Raw genomic sequence first — 16,724 nt, forward strand, 5'->3', positions numbered from 1 at the left:
GCTTAACGACTGAGCCACCCAGGTGCCCCTCAAATGTAGTTTTTAATATATGATTCTTTTCTCTGTGGGTTCCTCCCCTTAGAAAATAAACCAAACCAAAGCTCCTGGATTGTTAAAGAATTGTGGGAAGAGTGTTTATTTATGGAGAGAAAACTACATAGGAACACACTTCCCTGGATGTAAGTGAATCAGTTGCAGGTTCTTGGCATTTTCATTAATGACTACAACATTACTCAGATTTCAAATTCACATAGTAGTAAAATGTTAAGCTTATGGGAACAAATCAGTCCGTTATAATGCCTTGTTGCTTTAAAAATGAGAGTTGAGCTTAATTACACATAAAAATAAGAGAAGATTAGAGGAAATAAACCACTCTATGATTGTAGGGTGCAGACTACCTTTTGCATCCATTTAAGAGAATCTGATCATTAAATGTTATCTAAAGACACTCACTCATTCTTAAATAAGTTCACAGATGTATCCCTGATGCTCCTGAGAATGAAATAGAGAGATGTAGTTACTATTTCCACCGTTCAAGAAGGAAAAGACTTAAGGAATAGTGGCCATAGTAAGCAAGCTGAGGAAAGACTCCATGTGAAAATAAGCTCATTAGAATAGATTAAAAATGAAGTTGAGAAGCAGTCTATATGATGAAGTGTATGTTTGTGTGAAGCAACAAATTCTAGGATATTTAACTTGGAAAGTACCCCTTAAAGTGTGAATGAGGTAGTTTAGGAATAGAACAAACTAGGTTTTGATTGATAAGTTATAAATAAGGCATTAATGAGATTCAAGGGAAATTTTTCTCATTTTGAGCATATGCCTTGAAATGTCTTTCATAAAACATTTCTTGGGCTGTTATAACCAAAATCAAATTGTTTCTCCTTTGTTCAAAACCTTGGAATGACTCCCAGATGGTCTGTAAACCCTCCAAGATCTGCCTTACTTCCACACCCTATTTGCTTTGACTTCATTTCTTACTATTCTCTCTTTTGCTTGTATCCTTGAACAAATCTACCAAGTAGTAGACACTCAATAAATATTAAATGAATGAAAGAATTATCAGTTGGTCAGATGAGATTGATCACTGGTTCATTATGATATTTTGTGTATGTGTGTATATACAGAAATTTTCATTTATCTATTACCAAATACTTTTGCATAGTAGAGAAAGCCTATATGGTCTTAGAGAATACATATATTGTCATAAACACAATGTTGGTAGAACTATGAATGTTAGAGGTGCCGGTGAGGTCTCAGAAGAAAATGAGGAGCATGATACTCGCAATTGGAGATGTGATATAGTTATATAGTGGGAGAAAACTTAGTTGAGTTGTGTGCTACAGTTACATGGAAAGCATAATTTGTGAGCAGTGAACTTGGGTATTAGCTGAGGAGATTTTAAAGCAGTGTTAAAGGTCTGGACTTGTTTCTCCTTGCTGCTTTTAGTAAAGTGAGAGAGGAAAAGTTGAATTGAGGGAATAACTGCTGGACAAAGAAACCAAGATGATGATTTGGAAAATTCTCAGCCTATCCAGATTGCAAAAGATGATTAAATTAGGAGATACATTTTTAGGAAACTCTGTTGTGGAGACTTTCTAAGTCTTACTCTAAAGGTAAGGATTAAAGGTAAAGGATGCGGCTGGAAAACTTTTGCTAGTGTTAAAGAAATAAGGTGTGTGACTCATGGATCCATTCAGCCATCACAGCACAAGCCAGGAATAGACATGAGATTATCCAGAAAAGATATGTGGAGGACCATCTTAACTAATGTCATGGATCCCTGTGTCGTATGCTGGAGACCCACAAGGTTTTTGAAAATGTTCTATCAGTAGAAACACTGCCAGCTTGCACTAAAAGGGACAGAGAGAAGGTGAAATAAAAGGAGGCTGTCAGACTCCCAGAAATCTATAGGCAGGAAACAGGCTGATAAAACTGCTCAGCTGCACACATGTGTTACCCTCCAAAGAAAAGGAAAAATGGATTTTGGTCTGAAGCCATGGGCCTAGAGGTCTGAGACCAGGCCCACAGGTTGGAGTCCAGGTGCAAAGGCCAGAGCCATGAGTGCAGAAGCTGGAGCTGTGGACTCAGAGGATGGAGCCTAATGTCACAGAGGATTATTCCCAAGCCTTGAAACCTTGAAACCTAATGGAATTGGCCCTGCTGGATTTAGAAATCGCATAGGACCAGTGACCTCTTTCTTCCTTTCCTTTTGTTTTCTCCCTTTTGGAATGAAGTGTCTCTATTACCATATACCTATTCTACTATTGTATTTTGGATGCAGATAAGCTTATTTTCTAATTTCATAGGAAACTAATATAAGAATATTTTCTAAATGCATCCTGATCTTCCAAACCAGTCTCATTGACTGAATCTCAGCCCTTCAATTCCCTGTCCCATTTTATTGTCTGCAGAATCCTTGCTTTTCAGATTCAGTGCCTCTGAATTTATGCTCTAAGGGAATGCAATCCCTTAGAGCATATGCTAAGAAGAATCCATAATGAGGTACTGTGGTACAGAACCCAAACTGTTAGAAACCAAGAATAGCAAAATGAGGTTAAGATAAACCTAATTCCTGGGGCGCCTGTGTGGCTCAGTTGGTTAAGCGACTGCCTTCGGTTCAGGTCATGATCCCGGGGTCCTGGGATCGGGTCCTGTGTTGGGCTCCCTACTTGGCGGGAAGCCTGCTTCTCCCTCTCCCACTCCCCCAGCTTGTGTTCCCTCTCTCGCTGTCTCTCTCTCTGTCAAATAAATAAATAAAATCTTAAGGAAAAAAAAAAGATAAACCTAATTCCTTTTTCTTTTGATCTCATCCTTTAAAAATGTCAATTTGGTATACATTTTGTAATACAGTTGTATGTATATGTAACTTATAAATTAATTGATAAACACATATTAGTGTCTTAAAACACTTTTTCCTTTTTGGGTACCAATAAAGATTCACAGTTAAAAAGTTTTAGAGACCATTGTTCCAAAACATGAGTGCTGCCCAGTCAGCTGTTACACAAGGTCTAAACCCCTGGTGCCCAAACCTAATGCTGTTTTGAACTCAGTCCTCAGCTTATAATAAATAAATAGGTAATTTTTCATGAAATGAAATTTGTCGTATTTTGCAGTGTGGCATTCTAAGAGTTTATCATTTATCTTTCTGCAGTTGTAAGCACAAAGCTAGATAATGATCTGTTACTAAGATATACTTTAAATATGTGGCAAATATATAATATGAAAGTAATGCTTTTTGTAGATTACCATCTTACTGTAGATGTTAAAATTTCAGCCTTAATTTGTTAAGATACTAGCAAACACTAATATTCTGTGTTGGGCTTAGCAAAGTAATGTGCTGGATCTGGCTCCTACTGTTACATGGGAGCTGATTGTGCGCATCTGTCTCTTCTCTGTTCTGCATAGCACCCTGAAATTTACTGTGATGGGAGTATTTACACCATGGAAATGGGAAAATACTATAAATCAGGGCTTTCTTTTCCTTTTCCCACCTGACTGAAGGAGCTTGTTTTGTCCTATAATGACTAATCTTTTTCCAAGTCATACTGTGGAACATGGGACTTTCAAATCTTTGTGAAAAAGTATTATATGGTCAGATGTGTTTCAGAAATACTGTATATAGAAATGAACTTTATCAGAGAGTCACAATATATGTAGGAACATTCTAAGATCTCTGGTATTTTATCAGAGTGAAATTACACTTTATATAACTTAGCACTTCTAAAACTTTGTTTATATTAACTTATTTTTGTCTATTAATAACTCATTAAATTAATATTTTCCAGAGTATTCTTTGAGAAATATAGAGATGGATCATGTTTATTACTTACTGACTTAAAATGTGTTTTATTTTCAGCCCTGCCAAGGTAACCCTACTGGGGTCAGTTATCTTCACTTTCCAGCACACGAAGCATCTGGCAGTATCAAGGCATAACCTTATGTTCCTTTATACCATGTTTCTTGTGGCCACAAAGGTAAGAATTCAAAGTAGCTGTAAATCAGTATTATAAATTCTGTATGATCAGAATTCTGCATACTTGGCAGGTAACAGGAACATTTATTTTTTATTCTTATTACAGTCTAAAAAGGTAAATTTTGGGATTGTTTATTCAGCACATCCATGACTTTCTGAAACAGAGCTCTTGTTTGATTCCTCATTTGACTTATTTCGAGGCTATCAGGAGAGATTTACAGATAGTCTAATAGTATATCGGACGCCAGAGAGTAGTGGAAATAGCTATAGCTCATCAGAGACTGCAGACAGCGTTGTCTCATTTGTAAAATTAGGTACTTGTGGTAGGTGTTCTCTGAGGTTCCTTTAAGCTTTAACATTACAAAATTTTTCTAGTAGGTCATACTTGTGCTTAGTCTCTTGTATTATAATTGCCTCGTTGGAAGCTTTATTGTATCTTGAAGATAGGAGATAGTGTGGTGTAAGATCACAGGTTTTGTCGACAGGCAGCCTTTTTTTTTTTTTTAATTTTATTGAGAGAGACAGAGAGCATGAGAGAGAGGAGGGTCAGAGAGAGAAGCAGACCCCCTGCTGAGCAGGGAGCCCAATGCGGGACTCTATCCCGGGACTCCAAGATCATGACCTGAGCCGAAGGCAGTCGCTTAACCAACTGAGCCACCCAGGCGCCCCTTTTTTTTCTTTTTTTTTTTTTTTTGTCGACAGGCAGTCTTAAGTGCAAATCCTAGCTTTGCTATTTAATTCCTGAGTAGGCAAGTGACTTAATGTCTCTGAATCCTGATTTCCTCGTCTTCATTGTGTGATTGTTGGAAGGATTTGGGGATGGTGCATATCCTTCTATCACTGTGACACATCTTACGAATTTTATTTGGACCACGAGGCTAATACTGATTCTTCTTCTTTTTTTTTTTTTTTAAAGATTTTATTTATTTATTTGAGAGAGAATGAGAGAGAGCATGAGAGGGAAGAGGGTCAGAGGGAGAAGCAGACTCCCTGCTGAGCAGGGAGCCTGATGCGGGACTCGATCCCGGGACTCCAGGATCATGACCTGAGCCGAAGGCAGTCACTTAACCAACTGAGCCACCCAGGTGCCCTGATTATTGTTGTTATTAACCATTATTAGATATTGTTCCCTATTCAAAAGTAGACAGTTGGTTTTAAAATAAGATTATTATTTAAGTGTAGAGGAATTGTATAGCTAATTCTGTCTTAGCCTAGGTATTTTTGGTTAAAAACTTACCTATGGGGGCGCCTGGGTGGCTCAGTCGTTAAGCATCTGCCTTCAGCTGGGGTCATGATCCCGGGGTCCTGAGATCGAGCCCCATATCGGGCTCCATGCTCCGCAGGAAGCCTGCTTCTCCCTCTCTCACTCCCACTGCTTGTGTTCCCTCTCTCACTGTGTCTGTCTCTGTCAAATAAATAAGTAAAATCTTTAAAAAAAAAAAAACAAAAAACTTACCTATGAAATTCTTAAAAGGAAAAACTTATATCTTAGAAAGAGCCAAGTTGCTATAGGGATCATTTACTTTTGTTTCAGTAGTCTCTGCAGTGGAGCTGATCTGTGGCTGTAATTCAAGTACTTCAGGTATCTGAGGCAGTCTCTTCATATGTGTCCTTATCTTCCAGTCCTCACATTTTGAGCTGTATATATTTTTTTGTAACAGCTTATTGAGATATATGTTACATACCATACAATTCATCCATTTAAGTGTACATTTCAATGTTTTGTTTTGTTTTTGTGTAGTCACAGAATTGTGTGGCTGTCACCATAATCAATATTAAAACATTTTCAGTACTCCAAAAAAAATTATCATGCCCATTAGCAGTCTTCACATTTTTCTTCAGGCCCTCCAACTGTAGGCAACCACTGTTCTATTCTCTAGTGTTTTTGTCTCTATAAATTTGCCTATTCTGACATTTCATGTAATTGGTATCATAAATATGTGGCCTTGTGACTTGTTTCTTTATTTAGTGTAATGTTTTTGAGGTTCATCCATATTGTAGTATGTATCAGTATATTCTTTTTTATTGCCAAATAATAGTCCATCATATGGATATACCACATTTTGTTTATCCATCATTTGATGGATATTTGGGTTTTATTTTTTGGTTAGTAGGAATAATGAGCTATGAGCATTATTGTACTTTTTTGGTGTGGATATGTATTTCATTTCTTTGGAGTATGTCATATAGAAATGGACTAGATAATATAGTAATTTTGTGTTTAGCCTTTGGGGAACTAATAGACTGTTCTCCATGGTGGTTTCATCATTTTACATTCCCACCAGCAGTGTATGAAAATTCTCATTTCTCATACCATCATCACTGCTTGTCTTTTTTATTAGAGCCATCCTAGTGGGTGTGAAGTGGCATCTTATTGTGATTTTTATTTAGATTTCCCTGATGACTGATGATGTTTAGCAGCTTTTCATGTGCTTGTTTGTAGATCTTCTTTGGAAAAAATGGCTCTTTAGATCACTTGCCCATTTTTAATTGTTTCATTTGTCTCTTTAATGTTGAGTTGTAAGAATTCCTCATATATCTGATTTGCAGATATTTTTTCCCATTCTGTGGATTGTCTTTCACTTTCTTGGTAATGTTTTTAGAAGCACTGATTTCTAAAATTTTGATGAAGTCCAATTTACCTATTTTCTCTTTTGTTGTATATGCTTTTGGTGTCATATCTAAGAAACTATTGCTAAATCTAAGGTTAAAATTAGATTACCTCTATGTTTTCTTGTACTAGTTTTATAGTTTTAGCTCTAATATTTAGCTCTATGATCTATTTTGAGTTAATTTTTGGGTATGGTATGAGGAAGGATTCAGTTCAACTTCATTCTTTTACATTCTGTGTGGATATGTATTTTTACATTCTTGTAGATTCTGTGGATATCTAGTCATTAGTATTATGTGTTGAAAAGACTATTCTTTCCCTCATTGAATTGTCTTGGCAACCTTGCTGAAAATCAACTGTAAATGTGAGGATATTATCATTCTGCTAGTACCACACTGTCTTAATTATTTCAGCTTTGTAGTTAGTTTTGAAATTGAGAAGTGCGAATCCTCTGAATTTGTCCTTTCTAAGGATTGTTTTGACCATTCTGGGTCACTTGCATTTCCATATAAATTTTAGGTTTAACTTCACAATTTCTGCAAATGAGGCCAGCTCATATTTTCTTAGAGATTGTATTGAATCTGCAAATAAGTTTGGGAGTATTATCACCCTAACACTTTTAAGGCTATCACTCTGTCAAGACAGATGTCTTTCCATTTATTAGGTCTTTTAAAATATTTTTTCATGATGTTTTCAGTGTACGAGTTGTATACTCCTTTTGTTAAATTTCTTCCTATTTCTATTTGATGAAGTAGTAAATGTAATTGCTTTTTAGTTTTATTTCCAGGTTGTACATTGTAAATGTGTAGAAATAAAATTGATTTTTGATCTTGTATCCTGTAACCTTGCTAATAAACTTGTTAGCTCTAATAGGTTGTCGTGGGTTTTTTTGGTGTGGATTCCTTAGGATTTTATGTATTTAAAATCATGTCAACCTCAAATAGAGATGGTTTTACTTTTTTTTTTTTTTTTAAAGACTTATTTATTTGAGAGAGAGGCAGAGGGAAGAGGAGAAGGAGAGAGAGAATCCTCAAGCAGGCTCCCTGCTGAACACAGAGCCCAACGCAGGGCTTGATCCCAGAACCTTGAGTTCATGACCCGAGCCAAAATCAAGAGTTGGCCACCTAACCAACTGAGCCACCCAGGTGCCTCTACTTCTTTCTTTCCAATCTACATGTTTTCTATCTAATTTTCTTGTGCAATTGCCCTGGCTAAACAATCTAATACAGTGTTTAATAGAAATAGAACAAACATCCTTGTTTTTTTCCTGGATCTTAGGGAGAAGTCATTTAGTCTTTCACTATTAAGTATGATATTAACTGTGGCGCTTTCATTGATGCCCTTTATCAGATTGAGGAAGTTAGTTAGATCCCTTCTAGTTTGTTGAGTGTTTTCATCATGAAGGAGTGTTGGGAGATGTATAATTTCTGAGATTTTCTAACTTTAATCTTTAAAAAAAATGAACGTGTGTTGTGGGTTTATTAGTAAGAATAAGTAGGACCAGTATCTTGAATTTTTTAATTACGAGGATCAGTTTTTGTTGAAGACCTAATTAATAAAAAAGAGTTTTTCTTACAGTATTTGCTGGACATATAGTTCTTTATTATAATACCTAAACTTAAACACCATATTGCATAATAACATAGAGTATTGAACTTGTCTCATAATATTTCCCAGCATTTTCCTTATTTTCCACCAACTTCCAAATAGAATGTGCATTTTAACCCATATTTTTTGCCTAAATTCCATTTAGATTTATATTGATTTTTAAATGGCTTGTCATTTGTTTCTGAGTAGCTACTATAGTTTTTCATTTCTTAGATATGAAAAACAGATTTTTTTGGGGCGCCTGGGTGGCTCAGTCGTTAAGCGTCTGCCTTCGGCTCAGGTCATGATTCCAGGTCCTGGAATTGAGCCCCGCATCGGGCTCCCTGCTCAGCAGGAAGCCTGCTTCTCCCTCTCCCACTCCCCCTGCTTGTGTTCCCTCTCTCGCTGTGTCTCTCTCTGTCAAATAAATAAAATCTTTAAAAAAAAAGAAAAACAGATTTTTTTATATTGACAATATATAGGGAAAAATTTGGCAGTAATTATTTTATTTATTTTTCTTTACTTTGCTATTTTCCTGTATTATGTATATAGTCAGGAAATGTGCATTGTCTCTTTGTTTTGGATAATAATCTAGTGTTTTGGCGTATACAGAGATGCTAATAAATAGGATTTGTCTTTTCAAAGAGAATAACTCCCCAAAAGTAAAACAAGTACATAGAAAGCTATAATACAAGTATAAAAATTGTGAGTTCTGTAAGAGAAACAGAAAGTAAATGCCCCTGCCATTGCTCAGTCTGTAGTATCTCTTTTGATATCTCAACCCACTAGCAGCCACTCTGTGGTAAGCCACAGGAGGTCTCTCTCTTGACATGTGCAGGCTAGCCCTAAGCCAAGGACTTGTGGCACCATCTCATATAGATATCTGGAGTCTCCTCCCCTGCCCCCTGTGCCTACTCAGTTTCCTCCTATTTGATACCCTGCCCTGCAGATCTAAGTCCATTTAGCTTCACTGACCTCAGTCTCTGGCACCTCAATTTCAAGTTCTAGCTTTCTGTTTGAGAAATTGTCCTGAGACAGAAGTGAGGGTACATGTGTGAATCACTTTATCAGTTACTCTCTTCTTATGATCAGTCTTACACTCTCTGTTGTCAGTGCCCAAAAGTAGTTACTTCTTTTTTTGGTCAAGTTTATGGTTTTTATGCCTGGAGTCTAGAACTAGTTATTCTATAGTCAAGGATCTTACTTGATCAGTCTTGTCAGAGGTTTTTGTGTATTATCAATCTCTTCAGAGGACCAACTTTTGGTTTTGTTGTTTTTCTCAATCATACTGTTTTACATTGTTGTGTCTCAGGTCACATGTTTTCATGTATATGCTTTTACTGTCATTCAGTTTAAATTCCTCTTTTTTTTTTTAAGATTTAGCCATTCATTTTAGAGAGAGAAAGAGCATGCAAGCGAGTGCAGGGAGGGGCAGAGGGAGAGGGAGAGAGAAACTTCAGCAGACTCCTCGCTGAGTGGGGAGCTGGATGCAGGGCTCACTTCCAGGATCCTGAGATCATGACCTGAACCAAAACCGAGAGTCAGACGCTTAACTGACTGCATCACTCAGGCACCCCAGTTTAAATTCCTTTTAACTTAAAATTTCTTTGATAAAAAATGTTTAAGAGTATGTTTTAAAATTTCAGACATTAAAAAAATCTTTTAAACTTTTAAAAACTTTTCTTTAACTGCATTATAGACAGTATATGTGGTCTGTTATTCTCTGGTGTTTGTTGAGACTTCATTTCTATACAAGTATTGATTAGATTTTATAATTACTTGTATATATGAAAAGTAAGTATATTCTTTATTTTGGAGGCATAAGGAGTCTGCATATATCTATACATATGCTTGCTCATTATGTTTCAAATATATAGTTACTAATTTTTCTATGTCTGATCTATTAATTTTCTTTCTTCCTGAGAGAAGTGTGTTAAACTTCTCCCTCATTCTCTTCTTGTCTCTTTTCCTCCCTCTTATCTTCCTTTCCTTTCTTCCTTTCTTCCATAGCCCAAGCAACTGAACATTCAGTGATGTTCAGCCCTTGTAGGATCCTAGTTTCATTCAAGGAGGACTCACTACTTTTCCAGCTTTCACAAGTCATTTATGATGGTTAAAATCCAAGTCTCAGAGGAAAGAAATAGGTGCCGACTAAGACTGTTGGTATAAAGAAAAGCACACGGGCTTTGGAGTGAGAATGTGAAATCCAGGCTTCACAATTTTGAGCAAGTCATTTATGTTTCTTAACCTAGAGTTACACATACCCTAAGGGGTGTATGGCTCTTTTTTGGCACTAGCTGTACAAAGTCACATTATAAGTGTGATGTATTATGTACTATTGGTTGATCTCAGTGTTAATTATTATAAACATTTTTAAGTTAAACAGGGATATATTATGGGATAGAATTCAAAATTCACATTTTTTTAAGATAAGATAAAATATGACATTTTATATTTGGCATGCCTTTGTTTTGAGCTCTGCCAACTTCATTTTCTTTCATCAGAGATTATTTGAGAAAAGTTTGAGAAGCATGGATTATCTTTTGGCTCCTTGGTATAAGGAGTTATGGTGAAATAGTGTTATTGTGAAATAAAATACAGGGAGACTTGAGTGGTTTAGAGTGATTAAAACTGAAAAGAGGCTGTTGGACTTTGAAATGAAGAGGTATTTGGTGACCTTAGTAAAAGCAGTTTCAGTGGACTGGTAGAGAATAGAAAAATGATTATAATAGACTGAGGTAAATAAGAGGAATTGAAGACAAAGCATACAAACTATTTAAAGGGATTTGGAAAGAGTATAAATAGAAATAGCTTGGGAAAGCAGTTTGGCAATATTTGACAAAGTTGAAGAGTCACATATCTTGTGACCTGTTAATTCCTTTTCTAGGTATAACCTACAGCAAGCAGTCTCCCAGTGTGTGGTACAGAGCCCGACTTCATCAGTATCTCTTTTTAAAAATGTTTTAACAGGGCGCCTGGGTGGCTCAGTCGGTTGAGCGACTGCCTTTGGCTCAGGTCATGATCCTGGAGTCCCGGGATCGAGTCCCGCATCGGGCTCCCTGCTCGGCGGGGAGCCTGCTTCTCCCTCTGCCCCTCCCCCCTCTCATGTGCTCGCTCTCTCATTCTCTCTCTGTCAAATAATAAACAAAATCTTTAAAAAATAAAAAATAAAAAAAAAAATAAAAATGTTTTAACAAAGTAGCATTTTTTCTTTTAGATCCCTCTAATACCCAAGCCACCGACTTATTCTTTCGTGTACTCTGATTTCTTATTATTATTTTATGTGGTCTTTTATTAAGGGTCTCAGATCTGAATAATTGGACTCAAAGATCTTATACAGAAAGTTAATCTGACTGATTGATGGTACATTTTCCAGAAATACAAAGGATAACTTCAAAGGGCTGTTACATTTACAAAAAACTTAGGAACAAGCTCTTTAAAAAATTTTTAAATACCTAACTTATTAAATTTATTTTTCATACAATAAAATATACTCATTCTAAGATTACATTTTGATGAGTTTTGACAAATTTATGTATGTGCTTAATTATCATAATCAAGATATGGAATATTTCCATTACTTCAGAAAGGTCCTGTGTACTACTCCAATAAATCCCAACTATTGTTTATAGCTCCATGGTACCACTTACCCTGTTTCTGTCACTATAATCTTTTTTCAAGTTTCATATAAATGGAATCGTAAACTATGTATCTTTTGTGTCTGGCTTCTTTTGTTCAGGATAATGTGTTTTTTTTTTAAGATTTTATTTTAGAGAGAGAGCACAAGCACAAGTGGGGGGAGGGGCAGAGGGACAAGCAGACTCCCTGCTGAGTGGGGAGCCCAACGTGGGGCTCGATTCCAGGACCCTGAGATCATGACCTAGCCAAAATCAAGAGTTGGCCGCTTAACCAACTGAGCCACCCAGGTGCCCCTGTTCAACGTAATGTTTTTGAGATTTACCCATGCTGTTGCATATTCCTTTTTATTGCTGAGTAGCATTATACACCCCAGTTTGTTTATCCAGTTATCTGTTGACAGATTTTGGATTGTTTCTAGTTTTTTATTTTTCCAATAAGGTTATTATGAATAAAGTTGCTATGAACACATGTACTTCGTGTGGACATATATTTTCATTTCTCTTGGATAAATGACTAGGAGTGGAATTACTGGGTCATATGGAAAGCATATGTTTAATGTTTAAAAAAACTGGCACACTGTTTTTCAAAATGGTTATACCCATCAACATTACTATCAGCAGTATATGAGAGTTCCAGTTGTTCTACATCCTTGCCAATATTATTGTCAGTCTTTAGCCATTTTCTGTATATGTAGTGGTATCTCACTGTAGGTTTTTGTTTTTTGTTTTTTTTTTTGCATTTCTCTGATAAACTAGAGATTTGAGCACCTTTTCCTGTGCTTATTGGCTATTTATATTATTGTTAAGCAGTGTTTGTTCCAATCTTTGCCCATTTTTGAAAATTGGATGGTTTGTCTTCTTACTGAGTTGTAACAGTTTTCTGTATATTCAGGATACCAATCCTTTGTGAGATACATGAATTGCAAATGTTTTTCTCCTAGTTGGTGGCTTTCTTTTTTGTTTCATTAGTATTGTCGTTAGAAGAGAGGTTTTTAGTTTTGATGAAGTTCAATTTATGAAATTTTCCTTTTGTGGTCCTGCTTTTTGTGTACTATGTAAGTAATCCTTCCATACCCCAGGGTTGTGAGGATTTTTCGCCTGTATTTTCCTCTTACAATTTTTGCCTTTATATTTAGGTATGTGATCCATTTCAAATTAAGTTTTATGATTGGCATAAAATAAGGGTCAGATTTATTTTTTCCATATGAACACGAGTTTGTTCCAGAACTATTTGTTGAAAAGACTGTCTTTTCCTTCATTGAATTATATTGGCATCTTTGTTGAGTATCAGTTGCCCTTATATGTATGGGTCTATTTCCGGACTATGTTCTGTTCCGTTGATTTATATGTCTATCTTTAACCAATACCAAATTGTTTTATGTAACTATAATTTTATAATGAGTCTTGAAATCAAATAGTGTAAGTACTTCAAATTTATTCTTTCTCAAGATTTCTTTGGATGTTTTAGGTGTTTTACATTTTCATATAAGTGTTAAGATTAGGATGTCACTTTCTACAAAAAAACCCCAACACGGCTTCTAGGATTGTGATTGAGATTGTGTTGTGTTCATAGATCCATTTGGGAGAAATAATATCTTAAAAATATTGAACCTGCCAATCTATCAATATGATATATTTCTCTATTTAGGTCTTCTTAAATTTTTGTGTTTTCATTGTTTTACATATATTTTGTTAAATTTAAATTTATCCTGAAGTAGTTCATATTTTTGGATGCCTTTATAAATAGCAATTTAAAAATTTTCAATTCTATAGTTTACATTGCTTGTATGTAGATATATAGTTGATTCTTGCATGTTTTTCTTGTTTTCTATGACCCTTCTAAATTTACTTATTGTATATTTTGTGTAGATTTCTTAGCATTGTCTACATATACAATCTTGTCTATAATTTTTTATTTTTTATTTTTTAATATGGATGCTGTTTATTTCTTTTTATTGCCTTATTGTTCTGGCTAGAACCTCTAGTACAACGGTGAATAGAAATGGTGAGTGAGAGTGGACATCTTTGTCTTGTTCCTAACCTTAGTGGGGAAACATTCATCATACATTAAGTATGATGTGAGCTGTAAGTTCTTATCAGTATACTTTATCAGGTTGAGGAAATTCCCTTATATTCCTAATTTGGTGAGAATTTTTATCACGAATTGGTTTGGAATTTTGTTAAATGCTTTGTTCTGTATTGGTTGAGGTGATCATATGGTTTTTTTCCTCCTGTATTCTGTTAATATAGTAGATTACATTGATTTTAAAAAATGTTGTATCAACCTTTCATTTCTGTGACAAACCCCATTTGGTTATGACGTATCCTTTTTGTATATTGCTAGATTCAATTTGCTGATATTTTGAAAAGATTTTTTTCCAGTGTGTTCATGAAGGATATTGGTTTGCAGTTTTCTTTGTTGTTTCCTTGTCTGGTTTTTGTATCAGCATAACACTTGGCTCATTAAATAAGTTGAGAAGTGTTTGATTCTCTATTCTCTGAAAGCATTTATGTGGGTTGATATTATTTCTTGGTTAAGTGTTTGATATAAGACTTCAGATTTTCTATTTTACTTGTATTCATTTTGGTAAATTGTATTTTTCAAGGAATTTGCCATTTTGCTTAAATTTTTTATTTTATTGGCATGAAATTTTTCATGGCAGTTCTTTGTTACCCTTTTAATGTCTGTGGAATTTGTAGTAATGTCTCCACTTTAGTTCCTGCTACTGGTCATTTGTATCTTCTCTCTCTTTTTTAAATCTGTCCTGCTAGATGTTTATCAATGTCATTGATTTGTTGGAAAGACCCAGCCTTTAGTGTCATTGTTTTCTGTTTGATATTTCACTAATTTCAGGCCTATACTATGTCCTTCCTTGTACTTACTCTGGGCTTTCTTTATTCTTTTTCTATAAAGAAAAGTTTGATAAGTTTGACTCTATAACACTTTTTTTAAAAAGTTGCATGGACGAAAGCACCATGGACAAAGTAAAAATACAGCTGTCAAACTGTGATGGAAGTACTTGCAACATATATCACAGAGGCGTATATTTGTAATACATAACAACCTCTTAAAAATTAAGGGATACTGGGCCAAAAACCTGATAGAAAAATTAAAAGGAAGCTGTCAACAGACAATTCACACAGAGCAGATACGATGGCTTTCAAACATGTGAAAAGATGCGCAACACTCATCATTTGAGAAATATTAATTAAAATAACACTCAGATATCATTTCTCATTTATCTGGCTGGCAAAATTTAAAAAGTCTGGCTCTGTGTTCTCTCTGCAAGGCTATGGAGAATCAGACACTCTTGGAATTTTTCATTTTCAGTGTTTTTTTGGATATTCTTGCATGTTTGTTTTTCTCTTCAATTTTTCCAGCTATTTTTTCATATTGATATGAACTTTAATAGCAATTTGTCTTAACTCCATAAAAAAACTTGTTGGTATTTTTTTATTGAGCTAGTGTTAAATTTATAAGTTAACTTGAGGCAGTTATATTACATAGAGAAACAGAGTGAGACAAGAGTGAGGACAGAGCTATGAGATTGTTTAATACTTAGAGAAAGAAGATTCAGAATGGGAAACTGGAAAGAAGTTGTTAGTCAAGCAAGGGGAAAACCAAGATATGGTTTTAGGAAGGATGGACTGGGGAGTTGTGCTGAATGCTGTTGAGAGGTATATTCAGATATTACGTTATTGAAAACATGAATGAGGGACAGTGTTATTAGGCCCTTTGAGGGATACATATGGGCATATAAACTTTGAATAAGACCCAGACTCTGTCCTTAAGATGTTATGAAGAGAAATATGAGAAAGAGAAATATAAGACATGTACACTCTACTTTGAAGCTTTATGAGGATAGGGACTAGGTTTGTTTTATTTATCATTGCATCCCTGGCAGTGTGTCTAGTATTTGTGGTAGCTTTTAAATATGTATTTGTTCACTGATAAATGTCAAAAGCCTCTTTTAGAGGTCTCTCTGTATTGAATTCTTCCATACTTAATTATCTAAGACTATACTATCAGAAATGAACAATTCATTTACCCAGTTTATTGAAAAGGACATTTATAAAAATGGAAATTTTAAATTTTTAATTTGACAGTCATCAGGTTAATAATTACTGATGCCTGAGTAAGTGACATCACCAATGAAGAAAGCATAGATGACCAGAAAACATGGTTGAATATGCCACTTGCCATTGGGAGATCATTCAAAGGCAAGGAGATTTTCTTTGGAGGTTGTCCAAAGGGCTTAATGGAGTAGACACATGAGTTGCCCTGCAAAGGATTGTTTGGATCTGGGGACTTAAAGACAGGAAGTATGTTCTGGGTGGAAAGAGAGTAATAATGCAAATTTTGCTTATATAGATTCTTTCAGTTGTTCATGTGAGGTGGAAACTATGTTTATTCATTGTACTCTCTTTGCTAGGCTCTGTAGAGGATCTAAAAGTACATGAAGTACCATTTGTGCCCTTAAGGAACTTAGGTTGTATGTCACATTTTTCTGGGCATCTTTGACATGCTATAACATGAGATATTACATAAAGACTGTGGTGGAGCTTTAAACAGTTTCTTTACCTGAATTATAGGATATTATAGGATATGTTGTAAATATCAGATTGTCTTTAGGGTTTCTACTTTCTTTTCTTTCTTTCCTTTTTAAGCAAGAGACTGAAGTCAAATGCTATTTAATTTAGGTATTATGCTTTTTCTGTTAATAGTTTGCTAAATAAGGAGACAGTTTTATATTTTATTTGTAAAAGAATAAGGGTTCATTCCATTTGTCACCATTATATTTGTGTTACCTTACTGAATCAAGACCTGGTAAGAGGCTGAATTCACAGAAGTTTGTCCTTGAACCTCATAAGTCTATCTCAGCAGTAATTTCTATTTATTTATTTATTTTTT

At 35.1% G+C, this 16,724-nt stretch overlaps 1 protein-coding gene and 1 long non-coding RNA gene across 3 annotated transcripts in view; both read left to right on the top strand.

The window, feature by feature from the left end:
- TMEM38B (transmembrane protein 38B) overlaps nt 1–16,724 on the top strand; it is a 52,927-nt gene that overhangs the window by 29,364 nt on the left and 6,839 nt on the right. The window contains exon 5 of one of the 2 annotated variants that reach the window (XM_081803317.1): nt 3,835–3,977. In XM_081803317.1, the coding sequence (XP_081659443.1) occupies nt 3,835–3,977 (143 nt within the window). The remainder of the gene's footprint in view (nt 1–3,834; nt 3,978–16,724) is intronic. The other variant, XM_081803316.1, reaches the window with a different exon arrangement.
- On the top strand, nt 3,987–6,420 carry LOC145717086 (uncharacterized). Its single transcript, XR_014140098.1, has 2 exons — nt 3,987–4,461; nt 4,679–6,420. It is a non-coding gene; the product is annotated as an uncharacterized LOC145717086 (long non-coding RNA).

Source organism: Leptonychotes weddellii, chromosome 14 (genome assembly GCF_054177405.1).
Source record: "Leptonychotes weddellii isolate Sample4059 chromosome 14, ASM5417740v2, whole genome shotgun sequence".
Lineage (NCBI taxonomy): Eukaryota > Metazoa > Chordata > Mammalia > Carnivora > Phocidae > Leptonychotes > Leptonychotes weddellii.